The sequence below is a fragment of the Mesoplodon mirus genome, assembly GCF_964341445.2.
Source record: "Mesoplodon mirus genome assembly, chromosome: 4".
NCBI classification, from domain to species: Eukaryota; Metazoa; Chordata; class Mammalia; order Artiodactyla; family Ziphiidae; genus Mesoplodon; species Mesoplodon mirus.
In genome coordinates this window covers 45,514,808-45,533,736 of record NC_138979.1, presented here as the reverse complement: position 1 = coordinate 45,533,736, position 18,929 = coordinate 45,514,808, and the positions used below count along the sequence as shown (strand labels likewise).

The window sequence follows — 18,929 nt, the reverse complement described above, 5'->3', positions numbered from 1 at the left end:
GGATGCAGCAAAAGCAGTTCTAAGATGGAAGTTTATAGCAATACAATCCTACATCAAGAAACAAGAAACATCTCAAAGAAACAACCTAAACTTACACCTAAAGCAATTGGAGAAAGAAGAACAAAAATAGTAACCCCCAAAGTTAGCAGAAGGAAAGAAATCATAAAGATCCGATCAGAAATAATTGAGAAAGAAATGAAAGAAACAATAGCAAAGATCAATAAAACTGAAAGCTTGTTCTTTGAGAAGATAAACAAAATTGATAAACCATTAGCCAGACTCATCAAGAAAAAAGGGAGGAGACTCAAATAAACAGAATTAGAAATAAAAAAGGAGAAGTAACAACTGACACTTCAGAAATACGAAGGATCATGAGAGATTACTACAAACAACTATAAGCCAATAAAATGGACAACCTGGAAGAAATGGACAACCTGGAAGAAATGCACAACCTTCTGAAACTGAACCAGGAAGAAACAGAAGATATAAAAAGACCAATCACAAGCACTGAAATTGGGACTGTGATTAAAAATCTTCCAAAAAACAAAAGCCCAGGAAGAGATGGCTTCACAGGCATATTCTATCAAACATTTAGAGAAGAGCTAACACCTATCCTTCTCAAACTCTTCCAAAATATAGCAGTGGCAGGAACACTCCCAAACTCATTCTACGAGGCCACCATCACCCTGATATCAAAACCAAAGATGTCACAAAGAAAGAAAACAAAAGGCCAATATCCCTGATGAACATAGATGCAAAAATAGTCAACGAAATACTAGCAAACAAAATCCAACAGCACATTAAAAGGATCATAGACCATGATCAAGTGAGGTTTATACCAGGATTGCAAGGATTCTTCAAAATACACAAATAAATCAATGTGATACATCATATTAACAAATTAAAGGAGAAAACCCATATGAGTATCTCAATGGATGCAGAAAAAGCTTTTGACAAAATTCAACACCTTTTTCATGATAAAAAACCTGCAGAAAGTAGGCATAGATGGAACTTACCTCAAAATAATAAAGGCCATATATGACAAACCCACAGCCAACATCGTTCTCCATGGTGAAAAAGTGAAACCATTTTCTGTGGGATCAGAAATAAGAAAAGGTTGTCCACTCTCCCCACTATTATTCAACATAGTTTTGGAAGTTTTAGCCACCGCAATCAGAGATAAAAAAAGAAAAAAAGGAATCCAAATTGGCAAAGAAGAAGTAAAGCTGTCACTGTTTGCAGATGACATGATACTATACATAGAGAATCCTAAAGATGCTACCAGAAAACTACTAGAGCTAGTCAATGAATTTGGTAAAGTAGCAGGATAAAAAATTAATGCACAGAAATCTGTATTCCTATATACTAATGATGAAAAATCTGAAAGAGAAATTAAGGAAACACTCCGATTTACCATTGAAACAAAAAGATTAAATACCTAGGAATCAACCCACCTAAGGAGACAAAACAACTGTGGGCAGAAAACTATAAGACACTGATGAAAGAAATTAAAAATGATACAAACAGATGGAGAGATATACCATGTTCTTGGATTGGAATAATCAACATTGTGAAAGTGACTATACTACCCAAAGCAATCTACAGATTTAATGCAATCCCTATCAAATGACCAATGACATTTTTCATAGAACTAGAGCAAAAGATTTCACAATTTGTATGGAAACACAGAAGAGCCTGAATAGCCAAAGCAATCTTGAGGATGAAAAACGGAGCTGGAGGAATCAGGCTCCTGGACTTCAGACTATATTCCAAAGCTACAGTAATCAAAACAGTATGGTACTGGCAGAAGAACAGAAATATAGATAATTGGAACAGGATAGAAAGCCCAGAGATAAACCCATGCACATATGGTCACCTCATCTTTGATACAGGAGGCAAGAATATACAGTGGAGAAAAGACCACCTCTTCAATAAGTGGTGCTGGGAAAACTGGACAGCTACAGCTAAAAGAATGAAATTAGAACACTCCCTAACACCATACACAAAAATAAACTCAAAATGGATTAAAGACCTAAATGTTAGGCCAGACACTATAAAACTCTTAGAGGAAAACAAAGGCAGAACACTCTATGAGATAAATCACAGCAAGATCCTTTTTGACTCACCTCCTAGAGAAATGGAAATAAAAACAAATATAAACAAATCAGACCTAATGAAACTTAAAAGCTTTTGCACAGCAAAAGAAAGCATAATCAAGATGAAAAGACAACCCTCAGAATGGGAGATAATATTTGCAAATGTAGCACCTGACAAAGGATTGATCTCCAAAATTTATAAGCAGCTCATGCAGCTCATTATCAAAAAAACAAACAACCCAATCAAGAAAAGGGCAGAAGACCTAAACAGACATTTCTCCAAAGAAGACATACAGATAGCCAACAAACACATGAAAGGATGCTCAACATCCCTAATCTTTAGAGTAATGCAAATCAAAACTAAAATGAGGTATCACCTTACACCAGTCAGAATGGCCATCATCAAAAAATCTACAAATAATAAATGCTGGAGAGGGTGTGGAGGAAAGGGAACCGTCTTGCACTGTTGTTGGGAATGTAAATTGATACAACCACTATGGAGAACAGTATGGAGGTTCCTTAAAAAAGTAGAAATAGAGCTACCATACGACCCAGCAATCCCACTACTGGGCATATACCCTGAGAAAACTATAATTCAAAAAGAGTCATGTACTACAATGTTCATTGCAGCACTATTTAAAATAGCCAGGACATGGAAGTAACCTAAGTGTCCATCAACAGATGAATGGATAAAGAAGATGTGGCACATATATACAATGGAATATTACTCAGCCATAAAAAATGAAATTGAGTTATCTGTAGTGAGGTGGATGGACCTAGAGTCTGTCATACAGAGTGAAGTAAGTCAGAAAGAGAAAAACAAATACCATATGCTAACACATATATATGGAATCTAAAAAAAAATGGTTCTGAAGAACCTAGGGCCAGGACAGGAATAAACACGCAGATGTAGAGAATGGACTTGAGGACACGGGGAGGGGGAAGGGTAAGCTAGGACGACGTGAGATAGTGGCATGGACTTATATACACTACCACATATAAAATAACTAGTGGGAAGCAGCCACATAGCACAGGGAGATCAGCTCGGTGCTTTGTGACCACCTAGATGGGTGGGATAGGGAGGGTGGGAGGGAGACGCAAGTAGGAAGAGATATGGGGATATATTTATATGTATAGCTGATTCACTTTGTTATAAACAGAGACTAACACACCGTTGTAAAGCAATGATACTCCAATAAAGATGTTAAAAAATAAATAATTAATTTTAAAAAAGATGCTTGGTAGTACAGGAGTGACCCTATGATCTCTGGGGAACGCTCTGGGGAATGAGGTTAATAAGTAGCACCTCCCTGAGACTGAATTTCATTTTGACATGCATCAGCTGCCCAGATACCTCTCAGCCTCCAAGGGAGCATCTTTTCTTAATATCACCAGCTTAGCAGTTAGCTGAACTTTATGTGGTAGTAGTGCTAGATCCTTAATCATATTTATTAAATCGCTTCAATGCAATTTGCCCTTTTGGTCCTCATTATTCCCTTAATTTTCGATTAAGTCCAACTTATTAACTCTAGTTGCAGAGATGGTTAGGAGGAAAAAGAAATCAGGCAGTATCTTCATGCTGCCAAAATAAAGGGCCAGCACATAAAACTTCAAGCATTCAGTCCTCTTTGTTATGTGCTGCCATGAAACTAGAAATAACTGCTTACTTTTACTGAATTCAGCCAAATACATCTCACCTTTGAGCTTTATTTACACAATAAGAGGCTAGAGGTTTGAGCTGATTCTTTGAATTATTGTGGGATAAGATACAACAATTACAACTCTCATTTGAAAGGTATTTTGAAGTTTAGAAATTGTCATGGGGGGGATCATCACAACAAACCTTACCTCTAATTGTTCTGACTTCCCTAATACATTCAAAGTTCTTTGAGGGTGGGGTCTGCATCCTAGTAATTATTGTACCTCTGGTGTCTAGTAAAATTTGCAGCTCACCATAGGTGCTCAGCAAATCAATAATTTGTTGAATGAATTAATGAAGGAATAAATTCTGTCTTCATGTTCAGCAAGCTCTAGTCTCTGTTTTTCTTCGGGTAGTCAGCACCGAGGGCAAGATGTGCTTAAAGTTGTCCAGGCAGGACAGGGATCATTTGGCTTCTAAATATCTCTTTCACTGGGCCCAAAAGGGAACTGTGCTCTAACTGTTATTTTATAAGGCCTCCTTACTCCTTCTTATTAGCTCCTTGAGGACTAGAGCATTCATTAAAATTTTTTTCTATTCCCTGTATCAACACTTGTCCCCCTATAGAAAATATAAGTAGGCACCAGTAGACACTTCAATTAAATGGGAAGATTTTTGTAAATTGTTTTAGGAAATATTTTATAACTAAAAGGAAGACATAATATGACTAGTTAAACGTCTACTATCTAATGACATCTAATACATACTTTAATTATTTTATTTTGTAATTTATTTTGTATTTCTGAAAAAGAGACAGAAATCACAGATGGCTTCTCATTAATGTATTAACTAGTGAGTTATATCTCTATTTACATCGAGAAAAAGTGAGACAGATCAGAAACCTGAACATAAAGCTTTTAGCCTCTTTACAACTATAATACCTCTTTTAATAAGACTATATATAAAAATGCAAGTATAAAAGTCCAGATTTTTAAAAATGCTGGATATTTGTATAAGACTGCAAATTAGCCACCTATATTTTGGGATTATTATATTCTTTAATCCAAATGCTTCCCTGTCTATTGCATGCAGTCTCAAGGTCCATGCAAACATTAAATCCGATGTGCTCTCAAGATTCAAAACACATTAAGTAGGTGGGTTAGGAGTCAAGCACAGGTAAGGCAAAGGGGTATTCGGAGACATTTCCCAATTACCTGGTTGCTATCCTAAAAGCAAAGAATAATAATTCTCAAAACGCCATCTCCTGACCAGTAGCATCAGCATCACATGGAAATTTGTTAGAAATGCAACGCATGCGACCCAACCTCAGACCTACTGAGCTGAATAGCCCAGGATGGAGTTCGGCAATGTGTGTTGTAATCAGCTCTCCAGGTGGTTCTCATACCTGATAAAGTTCAGAAACTACCGGCATGAAGTATTAATACCCTTAAAGCAGGGATCTTCAACCCCTGTAGCCCAGAAATTACAATGTTGAAAGTGTATTGCTAAGTAAAATATGACAGAAGTTAATTTCTGTCCTCTCTGATCAGAGGTTGCTTAGCTGAAGACCGAGTTTGTATGGCTAGTAAGTTTTACAGTGAATTTCAATCAGCTACATGCATTCACTTTGGGGCAGTCAGATTCAGTTTCTAATTGACACATCAAATTCATCATTAAAAAATAAAAAGCAATATAGTATGCATCTCTGAAACAAAAGATAATTAAGTTGCTCATTAAAATATGTACATTTTTAGGATAGGTAGGGTTATGTTCCTGATTCCCGACCCTGTTCAGGAAAGTTTAACAAGGTGCAATGAGTCAAGAGATTCAATCCTTCTGGGACATATCAATAAAAATAACGTTACTATTATACCTGCTTCGTCTGTTTTGTGGTCAGCAGAATGAGAAATTTTAGCTAAGTAAATACTCCCTCTTCCCATTTCCCCCAAATGTCTTAATAATAGCTAACCTCTAGAATTTGAAGTACAGTCAGTAGAATAGCAGGCCTATGGATAACTATAGATTCTACCATTCAAGATGATTTTACCATCCCAATATTGTGAAGAAGTGCATCCTCTGCTTACACAGCACAGTCATAATTCTTCTAAATCAATCACTACAACACAAGTTCATAACCAATATCTTATGACATTCTGAAAAGAAAGTAAATTTTGGATTATCTGATTTTCATGGACTTGTAAAAATTAGATTACAGATCAAGGAACTACTACAAAGTCCCTTCTGTAGACTGTAGCAATGTTTTTATGAAAAAATGAATACAGACTACGTATTTATTTGCAGTTGATATGTGCTGATTTATACTCATGAAATAATTAAGCTATTAAAATGATATAAACCAAACTATATCTGTTTTACTTTTGAGCTATTATAGGATGATAAAACAATCATTAACCAATACATGAAAATTATTACCTAGCACTCTGATGATTGTTTTGCTGTTACTGTGTTACAGAGGGACAAGTAATACCGTCTGGGAACTGTGGTATAAATAATTTAACTTCTAGCTCAAGTCAGTCCATACCACAGTTTGGTTATTTTTTCTGTTTTACTATAGTGATTCCTAAAACTGTATGAACATAAAAAATCACCAGGATGCTCTTCAAAAAACAGACCCTGGACCTCATTCCTAAAGGCTACTTTTGCTTCATAGTTTGTGACTTTTTTTTATTCTTATTTTCTAGAATAATCGAGAGTTGTTAAGCTAAAACATGCTCTTAATTTGTACGCAGGGAAATGTGTTTGAAAGAGACTATAGGAGAAGAAATATAGTGGTTTGCTTTTCTCTTTTGATTCTTTTTTCTAAATAGGGCATTGGTAAAGAATGTGCCTACAGGGCCCACAGGCTACCATGTGTGCATTTACCAGGGACTACTCAAGTGGCTGTTTTTGGAGCTACTGTCAACGGCATCACTCCCAAGACTGTCACAGCATTAGGCAATGTTTCCTTCTTGGACACCACACAGAGAGTGAATAAACAAAGGTTTTAAACACTTTTTCTGTTTCCAGAGGGAAAAGAGATTGATCCTGCAAAGAAAGAGCAGTTGCCCCAACAATGGTTGGGTCAAAGCAGTAAAGAGCTGCAGCATCATGCAACTAGGCCTGCAAGCGGCCAGCACTTTACAGATTGTCTGAGAGGCCAGCCACGTTATTGTTAGAAGCCATCTAATGGACACATGACATCAAAAACTATTTTGAGCATATGCACAAGCAATCATTTGTTAATTAGGTAGCAAGAAGTGCACATCCTAGCACTGATGGTGGGGCACAAAATAATAAGAAACTACTAAAAGAAGGATAAAATCTAGTTTAGAAAATTTTCCTTAGCAATAGCAGTCAAGGTTGTATAACTAGTTCCACTGTGAGGAAACAACTGGAAATTGGTAATAGTACAAACACATTGTATTATCATTAAAGACCACTGAACATGCTCATATTAAGTTCTATATATACTTTTCCTATCAAAGAGTGAATTTGTCTTTCTCAGTAAAATCCTTTTTCATCTTTATGAAAGGCCCAAGTTAAGGAACCCATTTAAATACTGCCATATAGATAACTACAATGGATGGGCTCTGCCTATTATTTTGAGATTCTGGAGGCTGAGTGTAGCAATCAGCAGCTCTAACATCATTCTGTATTAATAAAGATTACTTCCATATGGGAGGCTGCCTGTTACACTCAGACTTGGGTTTAAGTCAAGCTTCTTCCTGACATTTCTTCAATCCCTATGTATACTGACAGGGCCTGCCTAAAGCTTTTTCTTAGCTACAAAAGACAAGATGAAAATGGAAAAGAATAAGAGAAAAGAAACGGCATAGAAAGGGAGACAGGAGAACATAAAAAGAGGGTAAAGAGAGGGAGGGGAGGAAAAAAATATTTAAATGTAGGAAAAGAAAGGAGCTAGGGTCAATGCTGTCCTAACAAATTCCATCTTTAGAAGCTTAGACATTCATTTCATTTGTTTAATTGATTTTCCCTTGAAATTATGTATGGAGTTTAAATTAGCAATTGGCATGGAAAGAGTTATAAAGGGAGAAGGCATCCAGCTCAGCACATCTTCCATCATTTTCTCCAGTAGAGTTCTGTGATGTAGCCATAGGTTTGCAACTCAATTTATCATGAGAAAACCTGTACATTTCAAATTGGCAATCTTATCTGAAACAAGCAGTCAAGTTTGGTTGGTGAACAAACCACCCCATAGCTTTTTTGGTTAGCAGGTGGCTTGGCCCACACAGTTTCCTTTAAATACAGACATAATTTGGTTAACACTCAGCTCAGCAATATATCACTCACATTAGAGTTCAACCACAAAATAGTAATGATATAGTAGTAGCATTAGGAGAAATTTCTGGAAATGTGGCAATTCAAATACAACTCTATCTTCAAATGATTTGTGGTCTTTAAAGTTCACTAACGGGAGATAGAATTTCCCACAAGAAATCAGTAATTTCTTCACTACTTTTCAAGACAGTAAGTGGACTTAAAGTCTGAATATAAAACATCACGAAAATTAAAAAGGGAATCTCCAGTTATGATCTCCAATCGCTTGTGCTTACTTAATTCAGCAAAAGAATTCTAAAAATGAGATTGACGCCCTCAAACTGTGCAAAAACCATTAACGCACTTTGGGGAATGAAACCTTATTTCATACAAACTAGACTGAGACAGGAGTAGCAGCAGAGTTCAGAAAAGTTCATTTTTGAAGTTTTGCACCTTCACCCATGTATCCTGGTGCTTCTCATTTGTAGGATGCTAAATAGCAAGTTTATTTTTCAAAAAGACTGAGACTTGAGAATAATAAAAAAGACATCAGGGGGAAAATGTATAAATGTCTCTTGGGTTAAAAGAAACATCATGTGTGAAGAGGTCCCATCTTAAAAGAAGCATTTTCAGCCTTATCAATTTAGAAATGAATGGGATCTTGGCTTTGAAATCAAACCTAGCTTTAAATATGTCTTGCGTACTTACCACAATAATTAGGAACAGTGTAAATAAAACCTTAAACAGAAATATCCCTTCATCCTAGCCACCCTTGGGATTGTTTTACGGAGGGGGTGGCGGTGGGAGAATGACAGCTGCATGACCTTCCCTTGCAGTACTGTCTCCAGTCCTCAATCCCCCAGATGCTCATGCCAGTTTGTGAAATACTGCGGCAGCTCAAGGCAGGTGCCCAGTTAGTATTTCACAGTCTGCCTGATCCAAACAAGCAAATGAGAACAAGTAGGAAGTGCAATCGTCTTTGAGTTCAGAGGGGAAACAGTCATAAGACGCGTACTATCACAAACCTCATAAAAGAATCTTTCTCCTTCCTTCTTCTACTCATGGAATTGCAGGTCAGAGATGTTAGACAAAGACACAACACATTACAGACACTACACAACACAGTTTTGACAGGTTTTTGAGATGTGAAAAATAAACCAGTGACCCATCAAGAACCAGTAGTGCCACAAAGCACACTGCAGAAGAAAACTGATTTCAAGTTGACATTGTGCAGTATGGTAAAAGACATCTGCAACTGTGAAACTTTACATATCATTAGCATATACAAAAGTATATTTAATAGTGTATATATGACTATATATACACATTACAAAAGGCTATTGACTATCTCCCTCCTCCTATTCACACTTCCGATGTATTTACTGAAAGATTCTGTTGCAGAGTAATGATCACCTTAGCTGTTAATGGTACTTTAGATTGTTAGCATTTCCTGTTCTTTAGCTAAGCCATGTAAAAACTTGATTATGTCACTCTCCATAGCAAAGAGATACGCTGCTAATGATCTCTGAGATATTTGGCAAATGCAGGCATAAAAACATACCCACCTCTTTTCCTCCCATGGATTCAAACATTTTTTCCAGCTGAACCCGCAATTGTTGAATATTGTTCATCAATATACAGGGCTTTAAATAAAGCAAACAAAACAAAAAATACATTAAATTATTGAATGAGTTTACCTTCAATGTGATAGTATACAACTATCACCTAAGTTCAATTCTATTTGGCAAATAGAATAATTATGCTATTTTAAGATTATACTTTTTAACAGTTAAGAATAGAAGAGAGAAAATATGACCACTTTGGGTAATGAAATTTAATAATATACTTAGACAATAAACCATGGGAGACCTATTACTAGGGTTTATTTTATTCTTAGCATTGTGGCATTTTGTACTTCAAAATTAACCAAATTCAGTTTAGTTTTTTAAAGATTTACTTTAAGAAAAACAAACTAGTTTAAACTATTCTATTATTTCACTGTTTCAAAAGCTAAAACACCATCTGAATTTCAGGAATGCAAAAAAATAAAATAAAATAAAACCCAAAAAACCTTTAATAAATTCTGGCTATTGATAAAGGCCACTGCTTGGTATTCAAGGCCCTTAGTTATACAGCTCCAAACCATGCTTTTCTTCTCCTCTCCCTCTACTGTATTATGATGAACTCTCAACTACAAGATGCTTGCTTCCCACCTCCCCAACACCTGTGCTTTCCAGACTCTGTGGCTCGGCTTAGCATGTAGGCCCTTCACTGGAACTTCTTCACCTACTTCAGTCATATCCATCATTCAAGTTAGGGCCTTTGGTTTCCCAGATTGTATATTTTTTGTCACTCACTTGAGATTGTATTTTTTTTTGTCACTCACTTGAGATTGTATTTTTTTTGTCACTCACTTGACATTTGTTTTATTTAACTTCACGTTTGAGTTGCTTTTAACTGTCTTGCCAGCTGACCTTAAATGCACTGTATGTGCCTCTGTGTCTTTTTCTGCTTTTTCTTAGAGTACTGCACGGAGCCTCACACATAATACATGCTTTAAAAATGTTCCTTGACTTGTTTCCATGGAAGCAGAAATATAACAATCATATAAAGATGTAAAGTTTTCTGACAGGACTAGATGTGTCATCAGAATAGTAGAAATTAATTTATAATGGAATTCAGAATAGTTATGGAATAATTTAATATTTGCTACATACTGATTCTGAAGAGCCAACATATCAAGGGAAGAAAAGAGTGAAAGAAAGGAAAATGGATATGCCTTCCAAGGTGCTGGGAAATGAGCCAACAATGAGTCAGAGAGAGGCCTGCAAAGGACTTCCAGGACATCAGAGAAGTGTTAGCACTCATCAGTGGAAAGATTTTATTATTGTTTTAACCACATTACTGACCTTTGAAAAACTTTCTATTTGACTCTTTTTTTTTTTTTTTTTTTAATTTTATTTTATTTTATTTTTTTGCTTTATAACAAATTTAATCAGTTATACATATACATATGTTTCCATATCCCCTCCCTTTTGCGTCTCCCTCCCACCCTCCCTATCCCACCCCTCCAGGCGGTCACAAAGTACCAAGCTGATCTCCCTGTGCTATGCGGCTGCTTCCCACTAGCTATTTACCTCACGTTTGGTAGTGTATATATGTCCATGCCGCTCTTTCACTTTGTCACAGCTTACCCTTCCCCCTCCCCATATCCTCAAGTCCATTCTCTAGTAGGTCTGTGTCTTTATTCCTGTCTTACCCCTATGTTCTTCATGACATTTTTTTTTCTTAAATTCCATATATATGTGTTAGCATACAGTATTTGTCTTTCTCTTTCTGACTTACTTCACTCTGTATGACAGACTCTAGGTCTATCCACCTCATTACAAATAGCTCAATTTCATTTCTTTTTATGGCTGAGTAATATTCCATTGTATATATGTGCCACATCTTCTTTATCCATTCATCCGATGATGGACACTTAGGTTGTTTCCATCTCCGGGCTATTGTAAATAGGGCTGCTATGAACATTTTGGTACATGTCTCTTTTTGAATTATGGTTTTCTCAGGGTATATGCCCAGTAGTGGGATTGCTGGGTCATATGGTAGTTCTATTTGTAGTTTTTTAAGGAACCTCCATACCGTTCTCCATAGCGGCTGTACCAATTCACATTCCCACCAGCAGTGCAAGAGTGTTCCCTTTTTTCCACACCCTCTCCAGCATTTATTGTTTCTAGATTTTTTGATGATGGCCATTCTGACTGGTGTGAGATGATATCTCATTGTAGTTTTGATTTGCATTTCTCTAATGAGTAAAGATGTTGAGCATCCTTTCATGTGTTTGTTGGCAGTCTGTATATCTTCTGTGGAGAAATGTCTATTTAGGTCTTCTGCCCATTTTTGGATTGGGTTGTTTGTTTTTTTGTTATTGAGCTGCATGAGCTGCTTATAAATTTTGGAGATTAATCCTTTGTCAGTTGCTTCATTTGCAAATATTTTCTCCCATTCTGAGGGTTGTCTTTTGGTCTTGTTTATGGTTTCCTTTGCTGTGCAAAAGCTTTTAAGTTTCATTAGGTCCCATGTGTTTATTTTTGTCTTTATTTCCATTTCTCTAGGAGGTGGGTCAAAAAGGATCTTGCTGTGATTTATGTCATAGAGTGTTCTGCCTACGTTTTCCTCTAAGAGTTTGATAGTGTCTGGCCTTACATTTAGGTCTTTAATCCATTTTGAGCTTATTTTTGTGTATGGTGTTAGGGAATGATCTAATCTCATACTTTTACATGTCCCTATCCAGTTTTCCCAGCACCACTTATTGAAGAGACTGTCCTTTCTCCACTGTACATTCCTGCCTCCTTTATCAAAGATAAGGTGACCATATGTCCGTGGGTTTAACTCTGGGCTTTCTATCCTGTTCCATTGATCTATCTTTCTGTTTTTGTGCCAGTACCATACTGTCTTGATTACTGTAGCTTTGTAGTATAGTCTGAAGTCAGGGAGCCTGATTCCTCCAGCTCCATTTTTCGTTCTCAAGATTGCTTTGGCTATTCGGGGTCTTTTGTGTTTCCATACAAATTGTGAAATTTTTTGTTCTAGTTCTGTGAAAAATGCCAGTGGTAGTTTGATAGGGATTGCATTGAACCTGTAGATTGCTTTGGGTAGTAGAGTCATTTTCACAATGTTGATTCTTCCAATCCAAGAACATGGTACATCTCTCCATCTATTTGTATCATCTTTAATTTCTTTCATCAGTGTCTTATAATTTTCTGCATACAGGTCTTTTGTCTCCTTAGGTAGGTTTATTCCTAGATATTTTATTCTTTTTGTTGCAATGGTAAATGGGAGTGTTTCCTTGATTTCTCTTTCAGATTTTTCATCATCAGTATATAGGAATGCCAGAGATTTCTGTGCATTAATTTTGTATCCTGCAACTTTACCAAATTCATTGATTAACTCTAGTAGTTTTCTGGTAGCATCTTTAGGATTCTCTATGTATAGTATCATGTCATCTGCAAACAGTGACAGCTTTACTTCTTCTTTTCCAATTTGGATTCCTTTTATTTCCTTTTCTTCTCTGATTGCTGTGGCTAAAACTTCAAAAACTAGGTTGAATAAGAGTGGTGAAAGTGGGCAACCTTGTCTAGTTCCTGATCTTAGTGGAAATGGTTTCAGTTTTTCACCATTGAGGACGATGCTGGCTGTGGGTTTGTCATATATGGCCTTTATTATGTTGAGGAAAGTTCCCTCTATGCCTACTTTCTGCAGGGTTTTTATCATAAATGGGTGTTGAATTTTGTCGAAAGCTTTCTCTGCATCTATTGAGATGATCATATGGTTTTTCTCCTTCAGTTTGTTAATATGGTGTATCACGTTGATTGATTTGCGTATATTGAAGAATCCTTGCATTCCTGGAATAAACCCCACTTGATCATGGTGTATGATCCTTTTAATGTGCTGTTGGATTCTGTTTGCTAGGATTTTGTTGAGGATTTTTGCATCTATGTTCATCAGTGATATTGGCCTGTAGTTTTCTTTCTTTGTGACATCCTTGCCTGGTTTTGGTATCAAGGTGATGGTGGCCTCGTAGAATGAGTTTGGGAGTGTTCCTCCCTCTGCTATATTTTGGAAGAGTTTCAGAAGGACAGGTGTTAGCTCTTCTCTAAATGCTTGATAGAATTCGCCTGTGAAGCCATCTGGTCCTGGGCTTTTGTTTGTTGGAAGATTTTTTATCACAGTTTCAATTTCAGTGCTTGTGATTGGTCTGTTCATATTTTCTATTTCTTCCTGATTCAGTCTCGGCAGGTTGTGCATTTCTAAGAATTTGTCCATTTCTTCCAGGTTGTCCATTTTATTGGCATAGAGTTGCTTATAGTAATCTCTCATGATCTTTTTTATTTCTGTAGTGTCAGTTGTTACTTCTCCTTTTTCATTTCTAATTCTATTGATTTGAGTCTTCTCCCTTTTTTTCTTGATGAGTCTGGCTAATGGTTTATCGATTTTGTTTATCTTCTCAAAGAACCAGCTTTTAGTTTTATTGATCTTTGCTATCGTTTCCTTCATTTCTTTTTCATTTATTTCTGATCTGATTTTTATGATTTCTTTCCTTCTGCTAACTTTGGGATGTTTTTGTTCTTCTTTCTCTAATTGCTTTAGGTGCAAGGTTAGGTTGTTTATTCGAGATGTTTCCTGTTTCTTAAGGTGGGATTGTATTGCTATAAACTTCCCTCTTAGAACTGCTTTTGCTGCATCCCATAGGTTTTGGGTCGTCGTGTCTCCATTGTCATTTGTTTCTAGGTATTTTTTAATTTCCTCTTTGATTTCTTCAGTGATCACTTCGTTATTAAGTAGTGTATTGTTTAGCCTCCATGTGTTTGTATTTTTTACAGCTCTTTTCCTGTAATTGATATCTAGTCTCATAGCATTGTGGTCGGAAAAGATACTTGATACAATTTCAATTTTCTTAAATTTACCAAGGCTTGATTTGTGACCCAAGATATGATCTATCCTGGAGAATGTTCCATGAGCACTTGAGAAAAATGTGTATTCTGTTGTTTTTGGATGGAATGTCCTATAAATATCAATTAAGTCCATCTTGTTTAATGTATCATTTAAAGCTTGTGTTTCCTTATTTATTTTCATTTTGGATGATCTGTCCATTGGTGAAAGTGGGGTGTTAAAGTCCCCTACTATGAGTGTGTTACTGTCGATTTCCCCTTTTATGGCTGTTAGTATTTGCCTTATGTATTGAGGTGCTCCTATGTTGGGTGCATAAATATTTACAATTGTTATATCTTCTTCTTGGATCGATCCCTTGATCATTATGTAGTGTCCTTCTTTGTCTCTTCTAGTAGTCCTTATTTTAAAGTCTATTTTGTCTGATATGAGAATTGCTACTCCAGCTTTCTTTTGGTTTCCATTTGCATGGAATATCTTTTTCCATCCCCTTACTTTCAGTCTGTATGTGTCTCTAGGTCTGAAGTGGGTCTCTTGTAGACAGCATATAGATGGGTCTTGTTTTTGTATCCATTCAGCCACTCTGTGTCTTTTGGTGGGAGCATTTAGTCCATTTACATTTAAGGTAATTATCGATATGTATGTTCCTATTCCCATTTTCTTAATTGTTTTGGGTTCATTATTGTAGGTCTTTTCCTTCTGTTGTGTTTCTTGCCTAGAGAAGTTCCTTTAGCATTTGTTGTAAAGCTGGTTTGGTGGTGCTGAACTCTCTCAGCTTTTGCTTGTCTGTAAACGTTTTAATTTCTCCATCAAATCTGAATGAGATCCTTGCTGGGTAGAGTAATCTTGGTTGCAGGTTTTTCTCCTTCATCACTTTAAGTATGTCCTGCCACTCCCTTCTGGCTTGTAGAGTTTCTGCTGAGAGATCAGCTGTTATCCTGATTGGGATTCCCTTGTGTGTTATTTGTTGTTTTTGCCTTGCTGCTTTTAATATGATTTCTTTGTGTTTAATTTTTGACAGTTTGATTAATATGTGTCTTGGCGTATTTCTCCTTGGATTTATTCTGTATGGGACTCTCTGTGCCTCCTGGACTTGATTAACTATTTCCTTTCCCATATTAGGGAAGTTTTCAACTATAATCTCTTCAAATATTTTCTCAGTCCCTTTCTTTTTCTCTTCTTCTTCTGGAACCCCTATAATTCGAATGTTGGTGCGTTTAATGTTGTCCCAGAGGTCTCTGAGACTGTCCTCTGTTCTTTTCATTCTTTTTTCTTTATTTTGCTCTGTAGCAGTTATTTCCACTATTTTATCTTCCACCTCACTTATCCGTTCTTCTGCCTCAGTTATTCTGCTATTGATCCCATCTAGAGTATTTTTTATTTCATGTATTGTGTTTTTAATCGATGCTTGATTCATCTTTAGTTCTTCTAGGTCCTTGTTAACTGTTTCTTGCATTTTGTCTATTCTATTTCCAAGATTTTGTATCTGGGAAATAGAATCTTGGATCATCTTTACCATCATTATTCTGAATTCTTTTTCAGGTAGAGTGCCTATTACCTCTTCATTTGTTAGGTCTGGTGGGTTTTTATCTTGCTCCTTCTCCTGCTGTGTGTTTTTCTGTCTTCTCATTTTGCTTATGTTACTGTGTTTGGGGTCTCCTTTTTGCAGGCTGCAGGTTCGTAGTTCCTGTTGTTTTTGGTGTCTGTCCCCAGTGGCTAAGGTTGGTTTAGTGGGTTGTGTAGGCTTCCTGGTGGAGGGGACTAGTGCCTGTGTTCTGGTGGATGAGGCTGGATCTTGTCTTTCTGGTGGGCAGGTCCACGTCTGGTGGTGTGTTTTGGGGTGTCTGTGGACTTTTTATGATTTTAGGCCACCTCTCTGCTAATGGGTGGCGTTGTGTTCCTGTCTTGCTAGTTGTTTGGCTTAGGGTGTCCAGCACTGTAGCCTGCTGGTCGTTGAGTGAAGCTGGGTGCTGGTGTTGAGATGGAGATCTCTGGAAGATTTTCGCCATTTGATATTATGTGGAGCTGGGAGGTCTCTTGTGGACCAGTGTCCTGAAGTTGGCTCTCCCACCTCAGAGGCACAGCACTGACTCCTGGCTCCTCAATTTGGGATGATGTGTTGTCTATTCATGTATTCCACAGATGCAGGGTACATCAAGTTGATTGTGGAGCTTTAATCCGCTGCTTCTGAGGCTGCTGGGAGAGGTTTCCCTTTCTCTTCTTTGTTCTCACAGCTCCTAGGTCTCAGCTTTGGATTTGGCCCCGCCTCTGCGTGTAGGTCGCCGGAGGGCGTCTGTTCTTTGCTCAGATAGGACAGGGTTAAAGGAGCAGCCTCTTCGGGGACTCTGGCTCACTCAGGCCAGGAGGGAGGGAGGGGCTCGGAGTGCGGGGCGAGCCTGCAGCGGCAGAGGTCGGCGTGACGTTGCACCAGCCCGAGGCGCGCCGTGCGTTCTCCCAGGGAAGCCGCCCCTGGATCCCGGGACTCCGGCAGTGGCGGGCTGCACAGGCTCCCGGAAGGGCGGTGTGGGCAGTGACCTGCGCTCGCACACAGGCTTCTTGGCGGCGGCAGCAGCAGCCCCAGCGTCCCACGCCTGTCACTGGGCTCCGCGCTTTCAGTCGCGACTCGCGCCCGTCCGTGGAGCCCCTTTAAGCAGCGCTCTTAATCCCCTCTCCTCGCGCACCAGGAAACCAAGAGGGAAGAAAAAGTCTCTTGCCTCTTCGGCAGCTCTAGAGTTTTCCCGGACTCCCTCCCGGCTAGCTGTGGCACATTAGCCCCCTTCAGGCTGAGTTCTCGCCGCCAGCCCCAGTCCTCTCTCTGCGCTCTGACCGAAGCCCGAGCCTCAGCTTCCAGCACTGCGTGCCCCGGCGGGCGAGCAGACAAGCCTCTCGGGCTGGTGAGTGCCGCTCGGCACCGATCCTCTGTGCGGGAATCTCTCCGCTTTGCCCTACCCAGGTATGTGGGGAGTTTCTTGCCTTTTGGGAGGTCTGGGGTCTTCTGCCAGCGTTCAGTAGGTGTTCTGTAGGAGTTGTTCCACGTGTAGCTGTATTTCTGGTGTATCCGTGGGGAGGAAGGTGATCTCCGCGTCTTACTCTTCCGCCATCTTCTCTATTTGACTCTTAAAGTGACCACATCCTAACTTCAATTTACAAAAACAATTTAGAACTTCTACTCTCTTAATTCCAGGCACTTAAATATTTTCTTTTTTTTTAACACAGAGGTTTATCTCCTATAGATTTTGTTCAGTAAGCTGAACCACAATGTTCTACAAATGATTCAGATTGCCAGCTGTGATGGAGAGTCACTGGATCCAGGCCTAATCCTTTCCGTGGCACGTATGATCAGATTTTCAGGGTTTCCGCATCTTGACCCAATGTCAACAAACTGAACCAACAGAGCTTTTTCCATTAGGGTATAGGGCCATTGGGGTTTTTTCTTTTTCACTGCAGAGTGGAAAGAACTAAGGAAGAGCATGACTCAATGAGAAGCAGGAAGACTACATGGGTAAAGGTGTTATCACCCTGCTTTTCATGGGTCTAAATTAGCTGGGTAGTCTCTTTTATGATTATTTGATATTAACATTCAAGCTTATCTCTTTTGACACATGTAATAGTACTTTAGTTCCAGCTTTACAAATTAAACCAACCTCCAAGCCTTAATATAATAATTTCCGATGGAAAAGAGATACTAAGAAGTCAAATGAACAAAGACACTTGGGCTCACTTGGCATGGATTGCCACTGACCTGGGTAAGGCTACATATAAAAAAAGAGATGCAGTTTTCCAGAGGGAGATAAAAATAAACATGAGACTTTCCTCTTTGATTAAGCTTCCCTTGACCCTGACATGTTCAAGTTTCAATTTTATTGAATCAATTTATCAAATCAGTACTGAGAATTGAATTACCAACTCTACCTTAAACCTAATTGGGGAACAACTTTTACTTTAAAGACTTCAGTAGCAAATGAAAAACAAACAAGCAAAGACAACTAAAAATACCCACAGTTAAGGGAACATTAACCTAATTTAGAAGCATCATTTGTTGATGAGTTTAGTTAGATAAAAATAACCTATGTTTGAAGTTAATTTTTATTCTTTGTATATTTTCACTTTTCCCCTAAAAATGTCATAATGTATTTCATTTGCTCTAAACCTGGAACAAAATTAGGAACCTAAAGTACAATAAATATAAAAGTTAGATTTATTCAGACTATGGCCATTTTTACATGACCCAAATGTATTTTTTTTACCAAAGTATAGTTGATGGATATAAGTTACAGGTGTACAGTATAGTGATTCCCAATTTTAAAAGGTTATACTCTATTAGAGTTATTATAAAATATTGGCTACATTCCCCACATTGTACAATATATCCTGTAGCTTATTTTATACATAATAGTTTGTAACTCTTAATTCCTTACCCTTATATTGCCCCTTCTCCCTTCCCTCTCCCCACTCATAACCACTAG

General features: G+C 37.9%; 1 protein-coding gene across 1 annotated transcript in view; it reads right to left on the bottom strand.

The window, feature by feature from the left end:
* Nucleotides 1-18,929, bottom strand: part of UNC13C (unc-13 homolog C) — a gene marked incomplete at its 3' end in the record, with an annotated part of 622,886 nt that overhangs the window by 91,497 nt on the left and 512,460 nt on the right. Inside the window, exon 24 of the mRNA XM_082618350.1 lies at nt 9,579-9,656. Within this exon, the coding sequence (XP_082474476.1) occupies nt 9,579-9,656 (78 nt within the window). The remainder of the gene's footprint in view (nt 1-9,578; nt 9,657-18,929) is intronic.